This window comes from Lampetra planeri, chromosome 13 (assembly GCF_965212315.1).
Source record: "Lampetra planeri chromosome 13, kcLamPlan1.2.h2, whole genome shotgun sequence".
Lineage (NCBI taxonomy): Eukaryota > Metazoa > Chordata > Hyperoartia > Petromyzontiformes > Petromyzontidae > Lampetra > Lampetra planeri.
In genome coordinates this window covers 14,220,394-14,246,458 of record NC_136119.1, presented here as the reverse complement: position 1 = coordinate 14,246,458, position 26,065 = coordinate 14,220,394, and the positions used below count along the sequence as shown (strand labels likewise).

Below are 26,065 nucleotides of genomic sequence, written 5' to 3'. Positions count from 1 at the left end.
GTTAGTGTTGGTGAGTGAATGTTAGTGTTGATGAGTGTTGTTGAGTGTTGGTGAGTAGTGGTGAGTAGTGGTGAGTAGTGGTGAGTGTTGGTGAGTGAGTGAGTAGTGTTGAGTAGTGGTGAGTAGTGGTGAGTGTTGTTGAGTGTTGGTGAGTGTTGGTGAGTAGTGGTGAGTGCTTGTGTGAGTGTGTTAGTGAGTAGTGGTGAGTAGTGGTGAGTGTGTGTTAGTGTTGGTGAGTAGTGGTGAGTGTTGGTAAGTAGTAGTGGTGAGTGAGTAGTGAGTGTTGAGTGTTTGCTGGTGAGGAGGCTCGCGAGCGCCACCTGCCGCCCGAGTCGCCGTGGCGCCTCTCTCCGTGCTGCGGCCTCGAGGAAAACGACCACCACGCACGGAGTCCGCGCCGTGTCAACATTCACCCTCTCGTCTCGTCGTCAACCCCAAACAACAACCATCGGCATCGAGCCGGAACACAACCCCAGAGCCGCGGGCGCCGCTGTCGGCTCTGCTGGAGGGCGCTCGCTCGCCTCCTGAACAAGAACCGAGGATCGTGAACGTGAATAACACAATCGGAGTAATAACTTTCTACTTTTGTAAATTGGCGCATTTCACCCGCGAGTTCCCACGCACGCGCCCCGCGCACGTGAGGCGAGGAGTTTCACGCGAGCCGCGGCAGGGGACACGACTTGGGGCACGGGCCATTTGAAGAGGCGACCTTTCAAGACAGACTTCGAATTAACAACAAGAAGCAATTAACAATCAGCGGCCACCCCCCGTCACCGCACGTGCCGCCTTGCCACGTGCGCCTCTCCGCACAGGACGCGCACCACGTACCGAGTCGCCCATCGCAGCGGCCACGCGCCGCTGCGATGGGCGACTCGGGCCCTGTCGGCACAGAGGCCGGCAACGACGAGCACCGCCTTGGGGTGAGCCGCGCGCGGCTTGCACTGGTCGACTTTGCACTGGTCGACTTTGCACTTCCCTTCCATCATCGCTTGCCCAGAGCTCTTTAAGAGACACGTGACCGTGTGTGTCCATCACAAGAGAGAGAGATGAGAGAGTTTGTCGGCTGCTGTGACCCGGCGCCCGCGGGTCCCTCCGAGATCGCCCCGCGATGCTCGGGGCCGCACGTGGGAACCCCGCGGCGTCTAGAGGGGAACCCTCGCTTCTGGCACCACGACCCGAGCCCCGCCTCCTCGAATAGCCCCTAGCCCAGCCCCGCACCGCCCCCAGCCCCGCCCCCAGCCCCGCCCCCAGCCCCGCCCCCAGCCCCGCCCCAGCTCCGCCCCAGCCCCGCCCTCTTCCGAAGATTCAGAATCTTTGTATTTGGAGGAATCCGATGATCTATAAAGCTCTTTTTCACAGATGTCCAGTCGGGGCGGGTCAAACCGTTACACAGCAAACGATACTAAAACACGGTAGGAGTGTAAAGTATAGGAAAGGCAAACAAATCACTTAAATAGACGTACGAATACAACTAAACAATGTTTTTTAATCTTACTAGGTAGAGCTCACTGAACTATTAATTTACGCGACCTGGCCACAAATGATAATTCAACAAAGTGGCTTCTCATCGCGTGGACATTTACATCAGTCTAGATTTGAATTACATCATTTGATCTACATCAGACGAATTATTATTATAATCGCCCCGCTGTCAGGGCGTCCACCCTGGGCTCTGATTGGCTCGCCGGACCCCCTCCTCCCCTCCCATTTCACCAGACGCCAGAGCTCCTCGCAGCCGATTGGCCTCCTTTGTTGTCATTGGAACTGATCGATGGTTGGGCAAAATCGGGTTCTGTGCTTGCTCCGCCGATTGGCTGAGCTCGTGCACACGCTCGTCGCCGATTGGCTGAGCTCGTGCACATGCTCGTCGCCGATTGGCTGAGCTCGTGCACACGCTCGTCGCCGATTGGCGCGCGGTGGGCGGGGAGGGGTCGCGGCCAAGCGGCGTCAAAGTCACGTGGGGCAGGCGCGGCGGTCACGTGAACGTCACGAGAGGCGAAGATGGCGGCGGAGCGAGAGCCCCCGCCGCTCTTTGACGACGACGAGGAGGAGGAGAAGACGCGCGGCGGCGAGGACGACGACGAGGAGGAGGAGGAGGAGGGAGACGAGCAGGAGCAGGACGATGGCGCCGACATCTTCACCAGCGTCCTCAGCAACCCCGAGGTCAGCTGGGTGCGCGAGCTGGGTGCAGGGCGCGCGGGCCCGGGAGGCCGAGAGCCGGAAGGGCCTCGCGCTCTCGCGGGTGGCACCACCAGCAGCACCACCAAACACCACCACCAAACACCACCACCAAACACCACCACCAAACACCACCACCAGCACCAGCAGCACCACCACCAGCAGCAGCACCACCACCACCAGCACCACCACCAGCAGCAAACACCACCAGCAGCACCACCAGCACCAGTAGCACCACCACCAGCACCAGCAGCACCACCACCAGCAGCAGCACCAAACACCACCAGCACCACCACCACCAGCACCACCACCAGCAGCAAACACCACCAGCAGCACCACCAGCACCAGTAGCACCAACACCACCACCGGCAGCACCACCACCAACACCGCCAAACACCACCACCAGCAGCACCAACACCACCACCAGCAGCACCAACACCACCACCAACACCGCCAAACACCACCACCAGCAGCAAACACCACCAGCAGCACCAACACCACCACCAACACCGCCAAACACCACCACCAGCAGCAAACACCACCAGCAGCAAACACCACCAGCAGCACCAACACCACCACCAGCAGCACCAACACCACCAGCACCAGTAGCACCATCAGCAGCACCACCACCAGCACCAAACACCAGCAATACCAGCAGCAGCACCACCAGCAACACCACCACCAGTAGCACCACCAGCAGCACCACCACCAGTGGCACCAGCAGCAGCACCACCACCAGTGGCACCAGCAGCAGCACCACCATCAGCACCAACAACACCAGCAGCACCACCAGCAACACCACCACCAGTAGCACCACCAGCAGCACCAAACACCACCAGGACCACCACCACCAGTGGCACCACCACCAGCAGCAGCACCACCAAACACCACCAGCGGCACCACCACCACCAGCAGCACTACCAGCAGCTGCTGCTATTGACGGTCCCGGTGGAGTCTACGGTGAACAGGACGGCGGCGGCGCATGAACTCGCCAGCAGCCCCCCTTCATGCGCTGTCGGCGTCATTGTCCCCCGCGTCAAAGCGCCGTCTGGGTCGCTGTAACGCGGGGGGGGGGGGGGTTACTGCCTCACCACCACTAGGGTGTCGAGCGGTCTCCAACTATAGAGACAAGTTCACAAGATCAGTTCTCCATCCCAACGTCATCTCCTTCAGTATCCCCATGACCACCACGACCTCCACTGCATCATCACCATCATGGCCACTGTCAGAGTGAGGTCTCAACTTGAAGTCACTCCACCACCACCACAACCATCACACGCTGGACATGGTGGTCTCCACCTTTTCCTTCACTATCACCGCCGCTGTCACCAAAAAGGCGACCACCTCCAACCGGTGGTCTCAAGGTTCCGCATTGCAATGCGCGGGTCTCAATGTCTGTGTACTGCTTTATATTCTTGTTTAAATTGGTAGTGTCAGACGATTGCGTTTTAAAATAATATCAATCGCACCTATTTCCACAAGACAGCCTTATTGAGTCTACTAGATTTTGTGAAAAAGAGCTTCACAGCTCATCGGATTTATCCAGGATAAATAAAGATTCTGATAAAGATTCCCGGTCTTCGGATTGGTGTGCACGAGGGGGCAGCATTGGGGATGGTTGTTCAATCCCATCACGAGTCCTGTGCAGGAGGAACTCGCACTGGAGGAACAACGCCATTCAGACGAGGTTCGCAGTCTGCGTGGTTCACAGTCTGCATGGTTCGTAATCTGCGTGGTTCGCAATCTGCGTGGTTCGTAATCTTCGAGGTTCGCCTCAATTGCCGGCTAAGGACCTTTGAGTCACATCACGAACTCGCAGCGGTTTAGGATTAATCAATTGTCAGTACTTTGTGGCGGTGTTCTTGGGTAATGTTTACTTTGGTAGTTTTAGGTAATGTTTAACTCGGTCATCACTGAGCAATGTTCAAATTCCTCATTCCTGGGTATTTCAAATCTTGATGAATCTTGGCAATGTCAATGCAGTATTATTAATTATTGTTTCGTGGTAATAATGTGTATCTCCGGGCAGTAATAATATTGTACGTTTTTAATTATAATCTTGGAACATATTTATTAGTGCGTATGTGACTAAACTGAGATTTAGCACACGCACTGTACAAGACTAATGTGGGTGTTTGCGCCATGTTCTGATCTCCCACGTTAATGGTCTACACTGGTTCACAAAACTAAAGTACTGTACGTGTATCCTGTTTGAGTAAACACTACACTCGGCCGCAAACACTGCAGCAGCTTGTGGCTCCAGTGGTATGTATACTGTCCGCACACTTACCGGCAAAACTTTGCACTCATTATTTTTCTCACAATTGCAAGGCACAGGCCCAATGGCCAAAAACTTAGAAAGGCCAGCACCAAATAGCACTGTTAAAGTTCAGTGAACACGTTTCCTTGGTTCAGCAATATTACAATAACTGCTGTATGAAAGACATTGGGAGGTAATTCAAACGTGAAGCAGTATTGTGAGCTGCAATCTGGTGGTTGAACTTCTTTTGCACCGTACATAGCCAACCGTGCTAATCGGAGGTGCAGTGTGGTGGTATAAAATGGTCTAGATGAACATGAAATAGTTTTTTAGTTCGAGTCTTCAACACGGGTGCAGAATTCAATGCGTGAAACTAATGGGAAGAGTAACCATGGTAGTAGCGTTATAAGGAGGCGAATGACCTCTTGCGTGATTCGGTGAGTGCTGCATCATCCGTCACCCTGACTGCTGCTTTACTCTAAATCATATCAACTGCAGTGAGGTAGGAACAACCTGCTACACCCCGGATATGATGAGCATTCCAACTTAAGCCAAATCTGTGTTTTGTATAGCAATATTTTGGCATGCTTCTTCAATGCCTTTTTAGCCAGATTAGTAATACATCAATACCACGACAGGTCAGATGAGATTGCTGTGTCGTGAAGATCAATGGTTTTACTATGGCGAAGAATATTATTGTTTAATATGAAAGGAGGAACTCTGTCATTGCCAGCCTTACATGATTCAAATGTATAATGAACAATTAATAATAATTAGGATTTGGTTGACTAAATTTCTATTTTGTCATCAAGTGGCGTGTGCTGCACCAGGTTTTCGTATGCTGCTACATCGCCAACATCCGCACACAAACTGCTGTCTGACATGGAAATGGGGAATGTCTTGTATTGGTTCAGCTCCATCACCGTAGAAGGGAAACAGGCAATGCTCAAACTGCTTTACTGGAAGTTAGAACTAGACTTGTTAACAGAGGCTTTGCTTCATACTTTCTCACAAATGGCCTCTTTGTTATCCAGCAGTACACTTCCATTTGTTCTGCTTCTATCTTTATACAGTGACTTTCATTTCCCTGAATTAATACTTTGTTTCACTCAACAGAATCTGATCAGCCCCTTCTCGCCGCCGGAGCCAGCCAGCTTGCTGTCAGAGGAAAGCAGCTCCAAGTCCAACGGGTTGCAGGCTCAGTCCCTGGACACCTCACCCGAGGACGACCCAGATGATCTGTTTGCTGGTGAAGTCTCTTCAACCGAGTAACAACTTTTTACACGTATGGATTTGCTTCGTTACCTTCTGTTGGTTTCTGCCTTGTTTGCCAATACAGAATGGTTGCTGTCTTTTATAGAGGCTACGGAGGAGGTGTCTCTAGAAAGCCCCGTCAACAGAATCTCCGTTGCTGCCAACCCAGGGCCCACTGTGAAGCCAAGTCGAGGTGACATGGCGTCATCTTTCAAACCTGATGCCATCACACCCAGCCCTGTCCCTGCAGCCTCCAAGCTCGTGTCCTTTCAGAGGACCCGAGATGAGGTGTGGACAACCGCATCATGGACAAATACAACGAATACTGACCCCACATTTTACAACCACACACACAAACACATATTGACGCATACATTGAATAGTTATCGAGTACACACAAGACAAAGGTCCTTAATGTAGCTTTATGGACTGTGAGGGCAAGTGCTGCTTTGATGCTTGGCACGCACAGAATGGATTGTGTGGCCAGCACAACACACATTGTCCTTTTTCCGGTACAGGTGTTCACACCTTATACCAGGTAGTTAATGTATGGCTGAGTCAACCTAGGTGATGCCCAGGACAGGTTCCTATAACACTCGTCACTTATGCCAATGCCAGGTTGCTGTGAGCGTAGCCCAATGTGTGAACCACTGTTGCTGCTCCCTACACGTGTGTGTGCACCTGGATATGTCCACAACCATCTGCGAAAGGCTACGCAGGAATATTTGACTTTGTAATGCGGATCAACACACGCAGTCGAGCGAGCGCAAGTGTGTGAGCCTGTGTACCAGCATGCATGCGCAGACTTGCAGTCAAACACTGGAATGTGCTTTTGGGTGTGGTACATAAACTGTGTTGCCAGCTGTGGATTCCTAGGCATCACATGCACTGAGAGTGAGACTACTGATTCTGCAGGATCATTAGCCTCTGATTTAGGATTATTGACCAGGCTTCAAGCCACTAATGCTGGAAATAGTATTTTATTTTAATAAACATCACATCATTCTCATGGATCAGCCAGTTATGTTCTATCACATCGGGAAAGGAACAATATAATTTTAGTAGCCATTTCATAAAGTGTGTTAAACGAAAACGTGCTGATTTCCTAAGTTGTAACCCATTGAAAGGCTGAGAACAATAGCATTAACACAAGAACTACCTCGATTCTAATAGGATGGGTTTGAATCACCAGTGTCCTCTCATTAATTCAAATCGTTGCTTGAAATCCAGTCTTCTGGAAAAATATATTTTGAGTTCTGTGTCACCTTTGCTAAACGTTTGTACTAACTGGAGGCATTTGCATATTAACAGGACTGTAGGGACTGATCACCAGACTTCAACCACATTTGTTGTCTAATGTGAGATAATTCAAGTGCATTATACCCTGCTAAAATGTGAGAATTGTAATGCCCTACTGAAATAATTATTGAAATAAATAATATCAAGGGCAAGACTAATTTTGTTCATTCAAGCATTTGTCTCTTGATGTTAGATTGAAGAGGAAGAGAGTGGAGACACCTTTGACTTTCGAATAACAATTACAAACCCAGAGAAAGTTGGTGAGTGCTTATTGTTTTTGCATGTATAATAACGCACTTATTCTAATGCTCTTCATGAACTGGAATTAATACAAGTGTTTAGAGTTTTGTTTGTTTTACACAGTATATTCTCTCTCTTTAGGTGACGGAATGAATGCATACATGGCTTACAATGTCACTACTACGGTAAGAATTGCACATCATAGGTTTACTGTATTCTTGTATTCAATGGCACTGCGCGTTGCCTCGTTACGGTCGCCTGACCGCGTGCCAGCCAAGCCGCTCCTCGACGGGTAGAGCGCCATTGTGTGTGGCCACTGGAGCTCCCACTCCGCGTCCTCCCTGCAAGTGCAGCTCTTCTCACGACCTGAGGGTGCCATTCCAGAGCAAACTTGAAAATATTATTTAAATTCCTAGCAGCTGCAGGTTTTATTTATTTTACTTCAACACCATTAACATTGTTTAATTTGCGATAGAAACCCACGGCGGTGTAGTAGCGAGGCAGTCACTTGTCAGGACGCAAAGCTACGACACAGCAGCGACAAACCCTTCCCCGAGCAGTTGCAGCAAAGCAAGAAGGAAACGATACGCGTCACACTCCTTGGCTTTGCGTGAACTCGCAGGTGTTGAGTGGCCTCTTAGCGGCGTTGCGGCAGTCAACCAGCACAGCTCTTGAAAGCCGCACATGCCTAAAGCTAGATTTCTAAAACCTGAGTACTTTTTAACAATTGTCATGGAATCACCCTTGAAAAGCGGAGACGTGAGGAAGAGGCGGGAGACGCATGGAGCGTCAGGCCGCTCGTGCGACCGAATCGGAGCATGCTGCATCGCTTGCTTGAGAAACCTCCAGTATAAGAAAGGAGCTGGAAAACCTCCAGTTGGGGCAGTATTTTTCACTGGCACGTGTAACAACATTATAGTGGAGTTACTCTTTGGTTCTTTCGGTAAAGTCAAGTAGAAAGAAAATTAATAAATAATTGTGGTGGAGATATTATAAATCACGTAATTTCGCAATCTTTAAAATCCAAGCGACGAGACGATAGACGCGGAAGGAGGCAAGAAACAAGTATGGGAGCATGAGCTTTCGCTGCATGCAAACAGGTTGGATGTTGGTTTCATCACCACAGTAAAATAACATTGCCCCTATGCATCAATGTTTTCCAGCTGTATTTAAACAAGGAAAACCCTGGGTCACTGTTCCCGTTGTTATGACAATAGGAGAATCGGCCGTCCTCTAACACGAATCCAGGGCGACTGTTAAGTGGGACCGCACGAGGCTGGAGCCCGGAGTGTGCGGTTCGCGGATGTGACACTTTGAAACTAAAAGCAAGGGAGGTGCCATGACCCCGTTCCATCTGGAAGAAGAGTGCCCTTGATTTTATGGGAGTTGACTGCATGGAGTGCACCTCCAGGCAAGGCAGCAGAGGAGACCAACCAACGTGTGCATCACTCTCGATGTGAACAAGGGGCCCTTGCGTCCATTATCGCAATCTCGTGCTCCAGAAAAGCTGCCTTAAAATTTCGAATTCTGTTGCATTTATATATTGCAACCTCTAATAACAATATTAAGGTTAAATTGTTTATCGACCCAAAACCATATAATCACGGCGTTGCTGTAGTTAAAAGAGTAGGTAGTGAATGTTTAAGCCTTAATTTGTCTGGCATCCTTGCTTCAGTCAATCAAAACTTACCCCACATGCCAAACATGCACAGTAAAGCTTCCCCCCACAGTCCTTGCAGGGACCACGGAGCGAACTGGACTTGTTCATTTCACTCCCGAGCAGCGGCCACAAGAGGGCAGTCTATTACCCTGCAGAGAGGAGCCGCGCTCCGTGCACTGCCTGACCGCATTTTGCTAGGTTATGCGGCGTGATTTTTCTAACCCAACATGCTAGACGTGTTCGTGCTGTGCGGTTGGCAGGACTGTTATCTCCTTGAACGGCACATTTACTTGTAAAAGAGATGCTGTAAAACCGTATAGCCGAGTTTAATGTGTCATACTTGTCAACGCGTGTCTATTGAGAACACAGCAGCAGCGTGGGGGCTGTGTGTGCCTTTTCCCGCGTGTTTCATTGTAACGGTTGCCTCGCATTCTTATTGCAGACCTCGCTGCCCATGTTCAAAAGGAAGGAATTCACAGTGAAGCGGAGGTTCAGCGACTTCCTGGGCCTCTACGAGAAGCTGACGGAGAAATTCAGTCACAGTGGCTTCATCGTGCCACCCGCACCAGAGAAGAGTGTCTTAGGTGACCCGCGACACATTTGTCTCACACCGTGGTTGTACCTCAGTGGGCTGAAGCGCACCTTGAGCACGCCGATCCGGACTGTGCGCGCACGGTTACACCCGGACTGTGTGCGCACGGTTACACGTGGACTGTGCGCGCACAGTTACACGCAGACTGCGCATGCTTAGTTACACGCGGACTTGCGCTCTCGCGGTTACACGCGGACGCTCGCGTTGGCAACGTGCTCAGCCCCACGTACTCGCGCTCTGCCTGTAGCATGCAGAGCCCGCACCTCCAATTAGCATGGTTGGCTACGTACGGTGCGAAAGAAGTTCAACATGAGAGGAATTTTAGTGTAGGTAATCTTTCCCACAAAATGTATACATTTCTGAGCAATGGTATTGGTGGATTGTGTGTCAAGTAGCTATGGTGTCATGAAACCATAAGAAAATACCCTCGGACGGACAGTTTAATGCATGTATTGTTTTCAGGACGTAGCAAATACTAGTTTGTAGGTCTCCTTAACCAAACATTCGTCCATGTGTCCATCTTTTTAATTTCACGCAGGTATGACCAAAGTGAAGGTGGGCAAGGACGACCCTTCGTCTGTCGAGTTTGTGGAGAGGAGGCGCGCTGCGTTGGAGAGGTACGCGCTTGAGCAGTGCAAGCCGCACGTTCACATTGAGCCGTCTTGTATCACACAGATTCTTTCGTCCGTTTCATTGAGTAAATTTACTGTCCTCAGAGTGCATAAATTATCTGTTTAATTTCTTTGGCAGATATCTCCAGAGAACTTCAAAACATCCTACCCTCATGCAAGATCCAGACTTCAGGGATTTCTTGGAAAGAGATGAGGTATTACAAAGTGAATGAGCTCATTTTAGTTATACAATTATCTTGGATCATTACCAGATATCCGCACATGCAGCAGGCCTCACCCTGCATGTGTCATTCTCTCGCGTGTCCTGTTATTGCTCCGGGTGTCGGGGATGCGCGACCCCTCCTGTTGTCCACTATGCCACTGAGCATGAATAGCTGAGTTTGTAAACACACCGTCACGACTCCGCACTGTGATGAGCGGACCCTGGGTGGGAGCTGACATGAAACATTTAGAGATCTGCGTGTAGCCGCCGACATAAATAGATTAATCGTTCGTCCACTGCGCGTTCTCTCGTTTGCTTGCAGCTTCCTCGAGCGGTTAACACTCAGGCCCTGAGTGGGGCGGGCATCCTGCGCATGGTGACCAAAGCGGCAGATGCCGTCAACAAGATGACCATCAAGATGAACGAGTCGGACTCGGTAAGGGGCCTTCCCCCGCGATCGCCCGTGCGCTCGAACACCGAGATGCCAGGCGGCCGAGTCTGCGGCCAGTCATGTTGTCTAGATTATTTTAAACAAAGGTCGGAGGGGTCGCCCATTGGCCCAGCAGCAGCAGTAGCGGAGCGCAATATGGCGGCTGGCAACAGCGAGCGTGACAGTGAGAGATCGAGTTTGCTAGTCGGGAAGTCTGACGTGGTTCTTGTGTGGAACGGGATGGCATTACCAATCTTGTTTCACTTTCCCTGCCACGAGTGGAACTTGCATTGCCAGAGGGAGACATGAGAGGGAGGAGGGGTGGATGTGGACAGGCAATTGGGGGGGGGGGGGGGAGCAAGTTTACGGCGCATCTTGATGATCTTGATGATCTTGAGGGGGATCTTGGGGTTGATTTGAGATTTGAGGATCGGAGTGATGCATGCATCGTTTGGAAGCTTGGTGTAATATTGAATAATGACAGTGCCAGCGTGGACATTGCTTGGCCGTGCTCACGTGGCGGTGTCTTCACAGTGGTTTGAGGAGAAACAACTGGAGTTTGAAAACCTTGAAACACAGCTGCGCAAGCTTCACGGCAACTTTGAGGGACTGGTCAATCATCGGAAAGGTTTGAGGAGAACATTTAATTTGACTTTGCTTGCTTTAAGATGGGCACCACACATCATCCCCTGTAGCTTGAGAGAGAGAGAGGCATCCTGTAAGTGAAATGCAACTTGCAGTTGATTCTCACAAACATTAAAATGGCGTGAAAATCAGCGTTCCCTCATCTCGATGGAACAGGTCCTGAGAACTCCTGGCAGCAGTGTTCTGCTGGGAGCAAGTTTAACGATAGGACAACTGCTGTTGGCCTATTCATTTTATTGACCCTGGAGGGCACGGTGGGCTGAGTCCAACCCCGACCCCGACCACGACTGAAGTGGCATCTCTCCGATTGTGAAGCCGCCCGCTTTACCGCCGAGCCGCTATCGGATGAAATGTAAAACTGGACGCGGATTTTGCCGCCAGGAAACGGGGGCACAGTACTGCGTTGTTCACGGCCTCGTCCGTCTCTGCAGAGATGTCCTTGAACACGGCCGCGTTTGCCAAGAGCGCGGCCATGCTGGGAAACTCGGAGGACAACACGGCGCTGTCGCGCGCCCTCTCGCAGCTGGCGGAGGTGGAGGAGAAGATCGACGCCCTGCACCAGGAGCAGGCCAACGCCGACCTCTACGTCTTCGCCGAGCTGCTCGCCGACTACATCCGCCTGCTCACCTCCATCCGGGTACGCGCGACGCGCGCCCAGCGACGCGCGCCCAGTGGCGCGCGCGGAATTAACCTCCCTCCGTAACCTCGAGGCCGCGAGGCGAACTCGCAGTTTGCGTGCTCGCTCTTGCCGCAGGGCGTGTTTGACCAGCGGGCGAAGAGTTGGCAGAGGTGGCAGGACGCGCAGGCCAACCTGCACAAGAAGCGCGAGAACGAGGCCAAGCTGCAGTGGGCCAACAAGCCGGACAAGCTGCAGCAGGCCAAGGACGAGATCCGCGAGGTGGGTCCGCCGACCTGCCTCGGGGTTTATCGCAGGGTCCAGTTATCCCCTCACCCTCGACATCGGGTCCGTTCACGGCTCCCGGCAGCTGCGTTCTGCGGGATTCGTGCAGCGCCTTGCACGCTGCTCTGTTGGGGGAAATGGGCAGGACCCGTTTATACGCCCTGAATGGTCGGCCAGTCGTGAGACACCGGTGGGTCCGGTTGTGCCCAGCATTTGCCCCGCTTAGCTAGGTTTTAACGATTAATCTCCTCGGCAATTTGATGAATTGTCACATTTTAAGGATCAAAATCTAATTCAGTAATCGCTTATGTTAAGTAGCATGAATTGTATTATTTTTTGCATACATAGCAAATGGTGTATGGTTGTTATCTGCCTTTGCGAGCAGTGGGATGCCAAGGTGCAGCAAGGAGAGAGCGAGTTTGAAATCGTCTCAAAGACCATCAGGAAGGAGGTCATGAGATTTGAGGTGCCTGCATTGCACACATCTGCTTTGTGTGTGATTACATTTCTTCCCATAATTGCAAAATATATTATTTCAAAGGTGATATCTTCTATGAGATTGTTATCTCAAATTATACGTATTTATTGAATGCAATTTTAATTTTACATTTCTTGCCTTTTATATGTTTACAGAAAGAACGTGTAAGGGACTTCAAGAATGGGATTGTCAGATACATTGAGTCTCTTATAAACACGCAGCAACAGGTAAATGTTATCAGCACTTGTGATGGGCCGAATTAAATTATTCATGAATATGCATCTCACATCAGATGAAGTTGGAGCAATCTTAAAAGATTGCATGACAAAAACAGAGTGAGTCTGTAAGATGCCATTTAAATTTTTACATGCTGGCAAAAGACAAAGGTAAGTGTTGCTCATGTGGAAAGGAGCTGGAAAGGGCAACGATTAATAGAAGAGAGTTGCACCGCTGGGAGTGGTGCAACTGGTGATTGCATCTTGGCCAACGAGATAGGAATGCATCTGGGTTGGGTGACACGCGGAGGCGGCAGTCGATTGAGACTCGGTGTGGAGGAGTTGTTAAGGAGCAGGTGGAGAGCGGTGCCAGAGGGAGCGTGACCTGACCCCTGACCCCACGGTGCTCCTGGCGCTGGGGGTGAGCGCTCAACGCTGGGGTTTCGGTGCATTGTGGTCGGTGTTTACAACCTGCTCGGCCTGCTCAGTGGGTGGTGACTATTTCTAGTGAACTCCACGAATGTCGAACAATAATTCCATGTTTAACGGGCTCCATGCAGAGTGGCGGGGCAGTGATTGAGCGCCACCTATCGCTGTGTGAAGGGAGCCAGGAGCCTGAATGGTTTGAAAGCCTCCAGAGGCACGAGGGGGGGGTAGTGGCATTTGGAATGACAACTCCGCAATCGTTGGTCACCTCGTGTGTTCTATTTTGCAGTCCACCACTCGCGTTCTCGGTGTGCGAGTTGTAAAACTGTCGCTCGTTGTAATCCCCCCGGCGTTCTTTGTTGTTCCAGCTGATCAAATACTGGGAGGCCTTTCTGCCTGAAGCTAAGGCTATTGCTTAATCCACGCGCTCTCCTCCAAGGCTGTGGATGCTGAAAGGGACAGGACTGCTTCAAGTAAACAATCGTACTCGTGCCCTTAATCGGACGTAGGGTTGAGGATTTGTCTGAGAGTCCAGGTGGCATATTCTCCCTCCCCCCCCCCCCTTATAAACATTGTACAAAGTTAATCAGAGTATGTGGTTTGTACACGCGTCTCGTTATTTTTCAGCTTTTTATACAAAACATTAAAGATTAAAGATGTTTGTTTTTCATCGAAGCTAATTATTGATCTCTTTGTTGATTGTGCACACAAGTTTGCATCTTGACCTCGCAGCGGCAGTTAGTGGCGAAGGTAACAGGCAGAGAGCGTTTCCCTGTAATTGTTGATTGCACGTGAATTGACGGTCCCGGTGAACTGGCGTGCACTTGTTAGCGGCTAGCTGGGAGCATTCCCGATGAATGAGCGGTTTACCAAATGAAGCTGCACCGAGCCCTGCTGGAGGTTGTAAATTCGAATTGCTCACATGTTCACCACAGATGAATATTTTGGAAATGTTTGACGTTAAATCAATAAAATCATCACTTCTAAATCTGTACTCCATTATGTCTGCAGTGAAGTTGCCTTAATAAACACAATTGTTAAACTTTGTAACATCTGGATTTCCCATTGACAGTTTTTCAACTGAGAGCTGACTTTTGTCCTCATCTTAAATGCATTTCACACGAAAATATTTTTTTACACAACTGCAACAGCACAGGACATGTGTATCTGGGTTAGTGTGTGCAGTGGAACATTACTGAAGCCTCTTTAGCTAATCGGTTGGGATCGAGTGGGACGTGCCAACCCAGCTTGGTAGCAGAACCGTTCCTCTGAACCCCGCGGAGCACCGCCATCCCTGGTGACCGTGTCGCCTCGCTCCACGCATGTCCATGCCTCGTGCTCATCCGCTGCTTCGTGAGGGAGCTCCTTGCGCCGTGCGGTTCTGTCACCGTGCCGCTCGGTACAGGTGGTGAAGGTGGAGAGCATCCACTTGAGGGGAATATAGAATCGCAGTGCAACACTGGACTATGCTACACTGAGCTCTGCTGCCAACATCGCCTCGCAGTCTGTAACACCTGTTATACCTGGTGGAGGCCTGTCCGAGGACAATCCAGATCTGACAAGATCGGGCACGTGCCAGGTGACTTTGTCTTCGACTCAATACCTGCTGTGCATCGTTTCGTGCACACGCTGTTCACTTTGCAATGAAAGCAGGAGGCAGACGCCAGAGAATGTCAACACCGTACAGTGAAAAGCGCGTGCTTCGCCCACATTCTTTCAAAGCTTTACGCTGAACAGATGGCTTCTTGCCCTTCGCCCTGCAGAAAGCTCAGGGTCACATGAAGCTCATTTTCTCAGAGATAAGTAGGGGCCCGGCCTTATTTATGCTGTCCCTGGGAATATGCTACTCTGACCGTGAATGCACGCGCATGCCTATTAAGTGCTTCTTTTGAAGTGATCAATAGGCAGGGCAGACAAACAGCTTTGCTCACACCAAGGATTCAATCTCGCAATCGATGGCAATATTTTATTAAGCAGGAAGAAACTGCAGCAGTAGTCGTGCGTCATTGTACATCGTGCTCCCTGCAGCCATTAGCGACGAGCTCCAGGACGCTGGGGCGATGATGTGTCCGGGGTGATGATGTGTCCCTCCGAGGCCGGGGTGAGCAGTCCCTGTCAGGCATGGCGATGTCCGCAGCTCGCTGCGTGTCCAGGTCGCTCCGAGCGTCGCTACTGACGTGACAAACAGTGACGACTTCCCTCTATATGTTCGTACAAGCCGTAACAGTGCCATGTGTCATTCGCATCGACGCATTCGGGGAGATATCGAAGTTGTTTCTTAGTTGGAATGTGTCGGCAATAGTTCTAAAACGTATTTCGCAGCCTGGCTAATCAGTGGATTGTAAAAAGAATCGAGCATAGAAGTTGCCTTTTCATTAACATCTGCCATGTGCAATGACAACCCCAATTACACGCTTGCTGCGTCTCTAGCAAACGTTGGGCTGCATTGCCTCCTGAATTGGCCCTTGTTCGATACGCGGTGCGTATGAAGCCGTTTCTTGATAACGAGACGTGGTCAGACAGCAAAAGGCATCGTCCCAATCTGAAATGTGTCCTCGTGTCCCTCAGCGGCGTAGCGAGCCCGTGGGCCCGGCCACGCCGCCCGTGGGCCCGGCCCGTGGGCCTGGCCACGCCCGTGGGCGACTCTGACCCCGCAGATTCGCGCTGCCGCCGCCACCCAACGAGCCCAGGTGGCCACCAGGTGCCTCCACACCTCCGATCAGCACCGTTGGCTGCGTACGGTGCGAGATAAGTCGGACGCACGTACAGGGACCCGCTTGTTGCAGTCCCGTCAAGTTGGTTTGTGTAACCAGGTGAGGAGGACTCGAGAGAGCAGGTTGGAGTCCGATTTGTGAGAGTGAGCCGGGGCTCTAAATTTACGAAAAATAAAATCTGGCTGTCGCCTGATGAAGCTAATTGTAACTACAGGCGAAACGTCGTACTCAGATTGTAAATGTTGTGGCTTGGCTCTCCAACACACCGGTGTGCTGTACTAGTGATAAATTGGCCACGTTCTGTTTACGTGACAACCCTTACTAGTTGGCTGTGTCGGGTGGTGGCGAGTTTAATGACACATTTATATATTTACGGAAAACTAATGAAGAAAAGCAACGCGGCGAATAGAAGCTGGCAGAAGCCACTCCGTCATCACACGTGGAATGAAGAGGCAAGTCGCACGTGGAGTGAGAGACACGTCACACGTGGAGTGAGAGGCACGTGGCACGTGCGGCGAGGTGGAGCTGCGTGTGGCTCGCCGCAGGGCCGCCTCAGTTGCCCGTGCCGACTCTGGCAGCGACACTCGCGGTGCGGTCCTTTACACGACGTCCCAGAACTCAGAGTCGCTGCGGTTGGACTCTGCTGGGCCGATGCAAGTGTGTTGTACTCCTGATACCCCTCGCACAAGTCTCTCTGCTTCCAGCGTGCACCAACCCGCAATGTCCAGCACGGTGAAGGATGCCAAGCACGCTCCTGGATGAGAGAAGGCTCCGATTCAGCACGGGGTCACACACAGGATGTACACACACTGTGCTCTCAATGAAGATGAGTGTCTATTTGTCATTCATATATTTTCTAAAATCAATGCCTTGAGGTCACAGTGGATGACAAATCCGCAGCAATAAGCGACGCATGACACAGCCCGTACGATTAGACGGCTCCAATGAGGAGGCTCCAGCGAGGGTATGGAAACGTGCAGGTCGCCTATAGGCGGGGCTGTTGCAGGAGCGCATGTCTATTTTAAGATAAAACAATTCCCAGATTCGTCGTCAAATCCACTGAGTTGTGCCGCCTCCCGCTGCAAGCGAAGTGACGGAGGAGGCGTTCAGGCGCGTTCAGGCTCGGCTCGGCACTCGGGGGCCGCTGGGACACCGTCACACCAAGCAGCTGCAGGTGAGACATTGATTTTCTCATCAAAATACTTTTAGATAAATTGTTTAGTTGTGTTTAAATAAATTAAAATATAATTATTCTTTCAACGTGAATTTCCCAATTAAAATAACATTTTGAGTTGTTCATGTGCCCCGGGGAGGTCTCGGGGCGGCCGTGAAGGCGTGCTCCGAGTGAGAGGTTTCCCGTCTTCGTTCACGGCGACGAGCAGCTTCGAGCAGTGGAGCCGCGCCGCTTGAGACACATTGAGGGCGGTGCAGGAGGCGCCCGTGGCTGTGATGAGAGACGATGTCGCAACGCCAGGTGGCACTCTGCAAATACAGCAGCTCACGGTCCGCACGCTCTCTCCCGGCTTTTGGCAGTGTCAAAGGGGTTGTGTAGTGTGGACTTGAGGGTCATGGGGACGGCATTCGAGTGCTTTGTTGTTTTGTTTCGTATTGTTTATAAATGCCAGACCGTTGGTAGATAAGACAGTTGTGTATCACTTTCACGGGAAGCCCAATAACATGACGACGTTTTGCTGAATGAGAACACCATATTTTCAGAGGTCGCTCACAACAGCCCCACCTCGTGGAGATGTCGCGAGCCGCCACTGGATGAGTTTATGAACTAGTCTCCCGCCAGGGATATTTGGACGACATGAAAGCCTCTGTCGGCCACAAACATGGAATTGATGCCATGTTTGGCCACCTCGGGTGCCGCCCTCTCGACCTGTCGCACACAGCTGGCTTGAGTTGGTAGACTTCGTGTGTCCGTGAGATGTATTGCATGATTTTAAAGTAATGAATCTGTCACAAAAAATATGTTTTAGTCGTCTTGTGTATCTAGAGGCATTTTCAATTTACTCTCAAATGCATTGAGTCCTTGCCTTTTCGTTCTAATGAAGATTGTTTTGGCACTTCAAAGTATTGTTGATAACTCAGACACTTTTTAAACATGAAACTTTGTTGCCTCATTGATGTATCTCAGCCCATCACATGTCACCGTAGACGTTGGTTGAGCGCTTTTCTCTCTGACCCACGTGGTGTTTGTTTGGGCTATCTGTTTGGACAGAAACGTACAAACACAGATCATTCATCTTTTGTTAACCAGTGAATAGAGCAGTGAGGAAACCACTTTGACTGAATTATTTTCAAAGCGACGTGTGGGTCTGGTGCTCTCTGTTACAGGTATAGTGACTAATTCTAGATTTGAAGCTTTCGTGACTGCAAGGAATCATCTTCTTAGGTTTTTTCGGTAGAGACTTGTGTTGCCTCCGAAACGTCGTGATTTTTGTTTTTTATTTTATTTTACTTTCTACGTGACTTTACCGAAAAAACCTAAGAAGATGTAGTGACTAACTCGGAGACGATAGGACTTGGAGGCACTTCTTTATTAGTGAGCACCATCGGGATCAACACGCGTCATGTTTAGACGCTTCTCAGCCGGGACAGTTGGGAGGCTGTCTGACTGCGGGGCCCCGAGATGGTGGAGACAACGACGAGAAGAATGGCGACGATGGACTTGAGCATCACGACGGGGACCTCACTCCCACGACAGCCCCTAGGTCCCCCACAGCCCCCCCCCTTACACTCTCAGCGTGGCCTCGCTCCGCCCCGGCCACGCCCCCTTTCTAGAACCTACCAGCGGGTTCCTTCTGTGACCTTTCCCGAGACCCTCCTCTGGTGTGTCACGTGGCCTGCTGACGTCAGGGCTGCCGTACGCCGCAGATCCCCTTCCCTGCCAGCAGCCAGCGCTATGCTGCCACACGACTGTTCTATGCCACTACACGGGGACTGCCTGTCGGGCCCTGCAGAAACCCTCCCCTGGGCAGTGGCACAGACGTCACGGATGCGTTCACTGGCACCGTGAGTGTCGCGCGTAACGCACCCACAGTGCTGGGTGGAGTGGCTGTGCAACTGGCAATAAAATGTTCAGGTCGATACCAATGTCGAGGTCTGTAAGCCACGGCGAGAGGGCTTCAGGAGAGAGAGTTGGTGTAGTTTTGATATTCCTTCCCTGTTGAAGAAACACAGGCTACAGTGGTTTGCGATATGGTCCATAGTTTGGGTTGCATGGCCACAAGACTGTGGTTTGTCTCTAAGGAATCTCTGTGAGTCTTTGTGGGTCTCTATGAGTCTCTATGCATCTCAATGGGTCTCTATGTGTCTCTATAATTGTATTATATTGTCCATAGTTCGGGTTGCACTGTCTTTAATTTTGAATTCATGAACGAGATGTGCAAATCGGCCTGTTGATGTTCTAATGCGACTGATGTTTACACCAGGGTCATTGAGGTAGAATGTCAAAGCCAGGAGATTTGAGATGGCAGAAGCAGATGATTTGGTGGTGGGAGTTGCCTGCACTCCTACAGAAAGAACATCGCATGTTCTGCTGCAGTCTATAAGTAGCTGGCAAATTGCACGTCCATTGAGTACCAATGAACATAGTGTAGGTGTAACGAGCAATGTGCTTCGAGTGTTCGAGTTCTCCGAATATCGACGCAGCCCTTGTCAGCTGGCCGAGTGGCTGAGACGAGAAGAGGAACTGGGCTGGACTCGGCACGCACGTGGTCAATCTGCAACCCGCGCTCATTCCTCGCAGCACTTCAAACCGAATAGCTCTCACGTCTTGAGAAGACCGAGAATTGCAATGCGTGGGAATGAACTCGGCGTAGTGGCGCCCACCAGTAATTCCAGTGGGCAGCGAGGTACTAGGAGAGGGCAGTACAGCAAGCAGGCGTCAGCACTTCTCTCTCTCTCTGTGTGAAGCCGAGGGTGTCTTCCCCTCCTATTATAATGAGGTTTCTCCAGATGCTCCAATTTCTAGCCACACGCAGAAGTGTTCAAAAACGGAAATTCGGCCAGACATTCCTAGCGACACATTCCTCAAAATGATTCTCGGGGCTTGGCGCGAGGCTCTGCTGCGTGGAGTTGAGAGCAGCGCCATGGTGACTCCGCATGGCTCCACAAGCGGCCTTCGACAAGCAGGCCTCCATCCACTCCTTGAGTGAGTCTCAACAACAGGCCTCCAACCACTCCCTCAGAGGGTCTCAACAACAGGCCTCCATCTACTCCTTGAGAGGGTCTCAACAACAGGCCTCCATCTACTCCTTGAGAGGGTCTCAACAACAGGCCTCCATATACTCCTTGAGAGGGTCTCAACAACAGGCCTCCATCCACTCCTTGAGTGAGTCTCAACAACAGGCCTCCATATACTCCCTCAGAGGGTCTCAACAACAGGCCTCCATCTACTCCTTGAGAGGGTCTCAACAACAGGCCTCCATCCACTCCTTGAGAGGGTCTCAACAACAGGCCTCCATATACTCCCTCAGAGGGTCTCAACAACAGGCCTCCATCTACTCCTTGAGAGGGTCTCAACAACAGGCCTCCATCCACTCCTTGAGAGGGTCTCAACAACAGGCCTCCATATACTCCCTCAGAGGGTCTCAACAACAGGCCTCCATATACTCCTTGAGAGGGTCTCAACAACAGGCCTCCATCTACTCCTTGAGAGGGTCTCAACAACAGGCCTCCATATACTCCTTGAGAGGGTCTCAACAACAGGCCTCCATCCACTCCTTGAGAGGGTCTCAACAACAGGCCTCCATATACTCCCTCAGAGGGTCTCAACAACAGGCCTCCATATACTCCTTGAGAGGGTCTCAACAACAGGCCTCCATCCACTCCTTGAGAGGGTCTCAACAACAGGCCTCCATATACTCCCTCAGAGGGTCTCAACAACAGGCCTCCATCCACTCCTTGAGAGGGTCTCAACAACAGGCCTCCATATACTCCCTCAGAGGGTCTCAACAACAGGCCTCCATCTACTCCTTGAGAGGGTCTCAACAACAGGCCTCCATCCACTCCTTGAGAGGGTCTCAACAACAGGCCTCCATCTACTCCTTGAGAGGGTCTCAACAACAGGCCTCCATATACTCCTTGAGAGGGTCTCAACAACAGGCCTCCATCCACTCCTTGAGAGGGTCTCAACAACAGGCCTCCATCCACTCCTTGAGAGGGTCTCAACAACAGGCCTCCATATACTCCCTCAGAGGGTCTCAACAACAGGCCTCCATCCACTCCTTGAGAGGGTCTCAACAACAGGCCTCCATATACTCCCTCAGAGGGTCTCAACAACAGGCCTCCATCCACTCCTTGAGAGGGTCTCAACAACAGGCCTCCATATACTCCCTCAGAGGGTCTCAACAACAGGCCTCCATCCACTCCTTGAGAGGGTCTCAACAACAGGCCTCCATATACTCCCTCAGAGGGTCTCAACAACAGGCCTCCATCCACTCCTTGAGTGAGTCTCAACAACAGGCCTCCATCCACTCCTTGAGAGGGTCTCAACAACAGGCCTCCATCCACTCCCTCAGAGGGTCTCAACAACAGGCCTCCATATACTCCTTGAGTGAGTCTCAACAACAGGCCTCCATCTACTCCCTCAGAGGGTCTCAACAACAGGCCTCCATATACTCCTTGAGTGAGTCTCAACAACAGGCCTCCATCCACTCCTTGAGAGGGTCTCAACAACAGGCCTCCATCCACTCCCTCAGAGGGTCTCAACAACAGGCCTCCATCTGCTCCTCCAGCCAGCATTCACTTCACGTCTTCGCACACTGCACGTTGCCACTCGTCAGCGTGACAGCGTCAACTGATGCGTGCGATGCTGTGATTTTTAAACGAGTTATTGTTATTATTTTTATATGAGATATACAGTTTCTAATGCGGGTTAATGTTATTAAAACTACGTATCATATTTTATTAACGCAACCAGTGTCAAGGAGAGTGGATTATATTGCAGTTTATTGAACTGCTTCTCTCCTTACCAGAGGTGCTCAATATTTGATGGGCAGCAGGCGTGGCGGTGTCGGTGTCTGGGGCTCGCCGCGTCCCTTGCTGCGTGACGGCGCTGATCCTCATCATTCTCATCATCATCCTCCTCCTTCTCCTCCTCCTCATCATCATCCTCATCATCATCCTCATCATCATCCTCATCATTCTCATCATCATCCTCCTCCTCATCATCCTCATCATCATCCTCATCCTCCTCCTCATCATCATCCTCATCATTCTCATCATCATCCTCATCCTCCTCCTCATCATCCTCATCATCATCCTCATCCTCATCCTCCTCCTCATCATCCTCATCATCCTCATCCTCCTCTTTCTCCTCCTCCTCATCCTCATCATCCTCATCCTCCTCCTCCTCATCTTTATCATCCTCCTCATCATCATTATCCTCATCCTCATCATCATCATCTTCATCATCCTCCTCATCCTCATCATCCTCTCCTCCGAAGACGACGACGCCACCATCGCCATCAACTGGGAGTGCTCGCGGCAATCTCGAGCGGCATCAACGCCGCTTCAGGATCCCCCCCACCCCCATCCCCTGCACTCTTTAACGGCATGAAATATTGAGCAGGTTATACCTTTCATAAAAATGGACCTAGTAACGACATTAAACATGTATGACCGTAGCATCTGGTATCACTACTGCCAAAGAACCTTTCAATGCAATACTTTAAAACAGCAGTTCTTTATTAACGCTTCAACAATCGCTGTCAGCGCCTGCAGCGCCTTTGTGAGCAGCAGCAGCAGCAGCGGCCCGTGCAGACCACCCCGCCAGCGGCCCGTTCCTCGTGAGGCCACGGGCACACTCCCTCCTCTTGTTGTTGTGGTGGTTGTTGTTGTTGTTGGCCGGCGGCGCTAACAATGCGCGTCGTCATCGTCACCTCGGAGCGATCTTCCACTCGCGCGAGCGGCGTTCTTCAATCGCCGCCCGTGGAGCTGTTCGCGTCGGCAGCGAGACGCGCCGCGGCAGCCGCCGCAGCCCCGAGTCGCGAGCCCTCATCACGGATCCCCGCCGCCGACTCGTCCGCGTCCCACAATGGCACGGCCAGTCACGTGCTGGCAGCTGGAGACGGGAATTTAAATGAGCTGCGTGTTTGCGTGGGGACAGCTCCTGCCGGGCACGGCGTTCACAGTGAGCTTCGTCTGATGCAGACGCGCTTGGACAGAAGCTGCTGTGAAGTGGTGTAATAATGAGCACTCAGCTTGTCAGCTGCAGTGGCTTGAAGCGCACGTGATGATTACAATATTAATCAGCTACTTATGTGTCCGGCAGAGCCGCACGGAGTCGCAGGAGGACCCTTCCGCTACATTCCTTGAAAAAAATTTTCTTTTTGGTGTTTTAACATCTTAACACCTGTTTTATTGCCAGAAAGGGTACACCCTATTTTTATGTTGTTATACTTTATAACTTATCATTAATATTATAAACAAAGACAATTCATGATATATTTTATACTGTACAGTATTAAAATAAAAAATCTGATTTCAAAGAAAATATTAAAGAAACATAATTTTATTTTTATTTATATTATACTCGAGATCGCTAAATGTATTATTTATTTAGTGTTTTCGGCATTTATTTATTATTCTACTTTCTTTTTATTCTTAAAATAATGGTAACAGATACAAAGTTCGTTATACTGAAACTTCATATATCAACTATCCACATATCGAGGTGTCACTGTACTGATGGCAGCACCCTCCTGGAAAGGAGTCGGTGAGGCTTTCCTGGCCAAAGACGTGGAATAACAATAATAACAATAAATACAATAACAATAACAACAATAAATACAACAATAACAACAATAAATACAACAATAACAACAATAAATACAATAACAACACCAACAATAAATACAACAATAACATCAAAAAACAATGTCAACAATAAATACAACAATAACAACAACAAATGACAACACATGACAACACCATCACTAACAATCTGTGCCCAGCGCCAGTCCTGTCCGCAGCACGCCTGAATCTTGACGAGTCGCTCTGCCTCTGAGATCCACTCTGGGCACAACCACTCAGAGCAGCCGCTCACATCGCCACTACCAGCCAGTACATGTCACTAGCTGCCACTACCTTTGTCTACTTCTCACGGGCAAGTCCGTGGATTCTACTTGGAAGAGGTCACTGCTCAAGCGAGCTGATGATGGTGATGACAACAAATGTTGACGTGGAGACTCCAAGCGTGCATATGGTGCGGTATTTTGAAAGCATAAAACACCAATAATCAACGACAATTATCGCCATCTCTCAGCAGGACTTTTTAAGTACCGGAGATCAATACGCACCGAGCGATTAGTATTTCATCCTCCCATGCACACTTACGGGGTTCCAAAGAGAGGCGGATAATTGGCTCGGCTTACCGCTTCATTAGGCCGTCAGGAGAGAGCCGCATTTGGGCTGACTCGGTCGTGGGCTGCTCTCTGCGTAGGGCCCTCCCGGTCGCCTCCAGGAGACGAGCGTGCCATGTGGGGGTCACGGGGTCACGGGCGAGCGAGCGCGTTATATAATAAGTCAGTGCCCGTGTGGCATAGGGGGAGAGGGGTCCAACAGGAATGCCACACTCGCTCGTATGGACGCATGTTGATCGTATTTCGCGCCGTATGTCGCCAGCCGTGCTAACAGGAGGTGCGGGACGACGTTCGTGTGTGCTCACAGAGCCTGCGGGCTTGCTCGTGGCTGGCAGGGGCCTGACGCGAGATGTTGAGCTTGGACTCGTCGTCCTGTGCATCGCATTAGCGAGATTCACGCGGTGCGAGCTTGACTATCGGAAATCCACTAAATGGGGTTGAGTGGATTTTCATTAGGGCGTGCCGTCATCGCAAGAGAATTACTCTCCCTCTCTTCCACATTCAGTTGGAATTGAACATTCATCACTGCCGGGATTCCGAATGGCAGTGTCAACGGAGCAGCGGGAGAGAAAATAATTCAAGAACGTGGAACATCGCTCTGGTATTTGTATAAATTGACGTTGACTGTACACTCACAGTACACGCACGGACACATGCACACGTGTGTGCCTTTCCACACGTCGTCCATGTGACACGAGCAACTGAGTTGTGCACACAAATCCCATGTGCAGGTTTCCCTCGCGTTACGCGTTAGTCGTAGTAAGATGCGTTTCAAGAATAGGGCGCACAAAGCGAGACCGCACGAGGAGACGGCTGCCTGCCGGGTAGCGCGCGCAGTGATGTGCACACACACACGCACACAACGCTGTCCCACGTCAGACCGTACACCCGCATGCAGAGTGAATTCAAACCGCATAGTGGATCATTTTGGGGGTAGAATTAGGTTATAACCGCGCGTATGCGAAATCGTACAAACCTAACCCACATAAAGCGAGGGAAACCCGTACTGTCATTAAACACATCTCTAGCTCAGCCGATCCATAGGATGCCCACGCCTGACCTACGACTTGGTAGTCATTTTAGCCAGCAAATGCTGACAGAGTAGACTCGCCAATGGGGTCCAACTGCTTTGCACAATGATGAAGCCGTGTCGTCTTCTCTGCCATGTCCCGCCAGCTTTCTCTGTGACGCCTGCGAAGGAGAGAGATGCCACAGGGTCACCCGGCAGGATGCAAATGTCCATAGCTCGGGTCGCTGTATCGGAATTCACATTCAGTGGAAACGCGCGGGTAATTGTGTGAGCATAACAAAGTGTGACGACTGATGACTCGCATATTCGCCTTCCCCGAGCGGCGGCGCCAGTGCCAACAATCGTGCCTCACAGCAAGCAGCAACTGGGTTTGATTCCCAAGTTAGGGTGCATTTCTGCTGTGTGGAGTTTGTATGTTCTCCTCGTGTGCTGCCTGGGCTTTCTCAATTTCCATCAAGACATAAAAAAAAACATACACTGTAACTACCATTAGCCAAAAGCCCCAAGTTCGGAATAATGACCTGCAAATTATAAACT

At 50.8% G+C, this 26,065-nt stretch overlaps 1 protein-coding gene and 1 long non-coding RNA gene across 2 annotated transcripts; one reads left to right on the top strand and one right to left on the bottom strand.

Annotated features, from left to right (window-relative positions):
- Positions 1–1,963: 1,963 nt before the first annotated feature.
- LOC144722116 (sorting nexin-2-like) lies at positions 1,964–14,462 on the top strand. The gene is made up of 15 exons (XM_078600274.1): positions 1,964–2,163; positions 5,555–5,687; positions 5,799–5,980; positions 7,185–7,251; positions 7,373–7,416; positions 9,334–9,475; positions 10,022–10,100; positions 10,234–10,309; positions 10,640–10,753; positions 11,282–11,375; positions 11,824–12,029; positions 12,147–12,290; positions 12,679–12,759; positions 12,927–12,998; positions 13,781–14,462. Exons 1-15 carry the CDS (start codon positions 2,002–2,004, stop codon positions 13,829–13,831), a joined length of 1,647 nt encoding a protein of 548 aa, XP_078456400.1. The 5' UTR covers positions 1,964–2,001; the 3' UTR covers positions 13,832–14,462.
- Positions 14,463–22,804: 8,342 nt separating this feature from the next.
- On the bottom strand, positions 22,805–24,599 carry LOC144722168 (uncharacterized). The gene is made up of 2 exons (XR_013586021.1): positions 24,511–24,599; positions 22,805–23,198 (listed from the first exon to the last, which is right to left on the bottom strand). It is a non-coding gene; the product is annotated as an uncharacterized LOC144722168 (long non-coding RNA).
- Between the last annotated feature and the right edge of the window lie 1,466 nt (positions 24,600–26,065).

What these genes read in the sequence shown, in the direction of transcription:
- LOC144722116 (XM_078600274.1), top strand. Translation starts at nt 2,002, where the DNA reads ATGGCGGCGGAGCGAGAGCCCCCGCCGCTCTTTGACGACGACGAGGAG. An exon ending in CCAAGGACGAGATCCGCGAG is followed by an intron (nt 12,291 to 12,678) that starts GTGGGTCCGCCG and finishes CTTTGCGAGCAG; the next exon opens with TGGGATGCCAAGGTGCAGCA. An exon ending in TTATAAACACGCAGCAACAG is followed by an intron (nt 12,999 to 13,780) that starts GTAAATGTTATC and finishes TTGTTGTTCCAG; the next exon opens with CTGATCAAATACTGGGAGGC.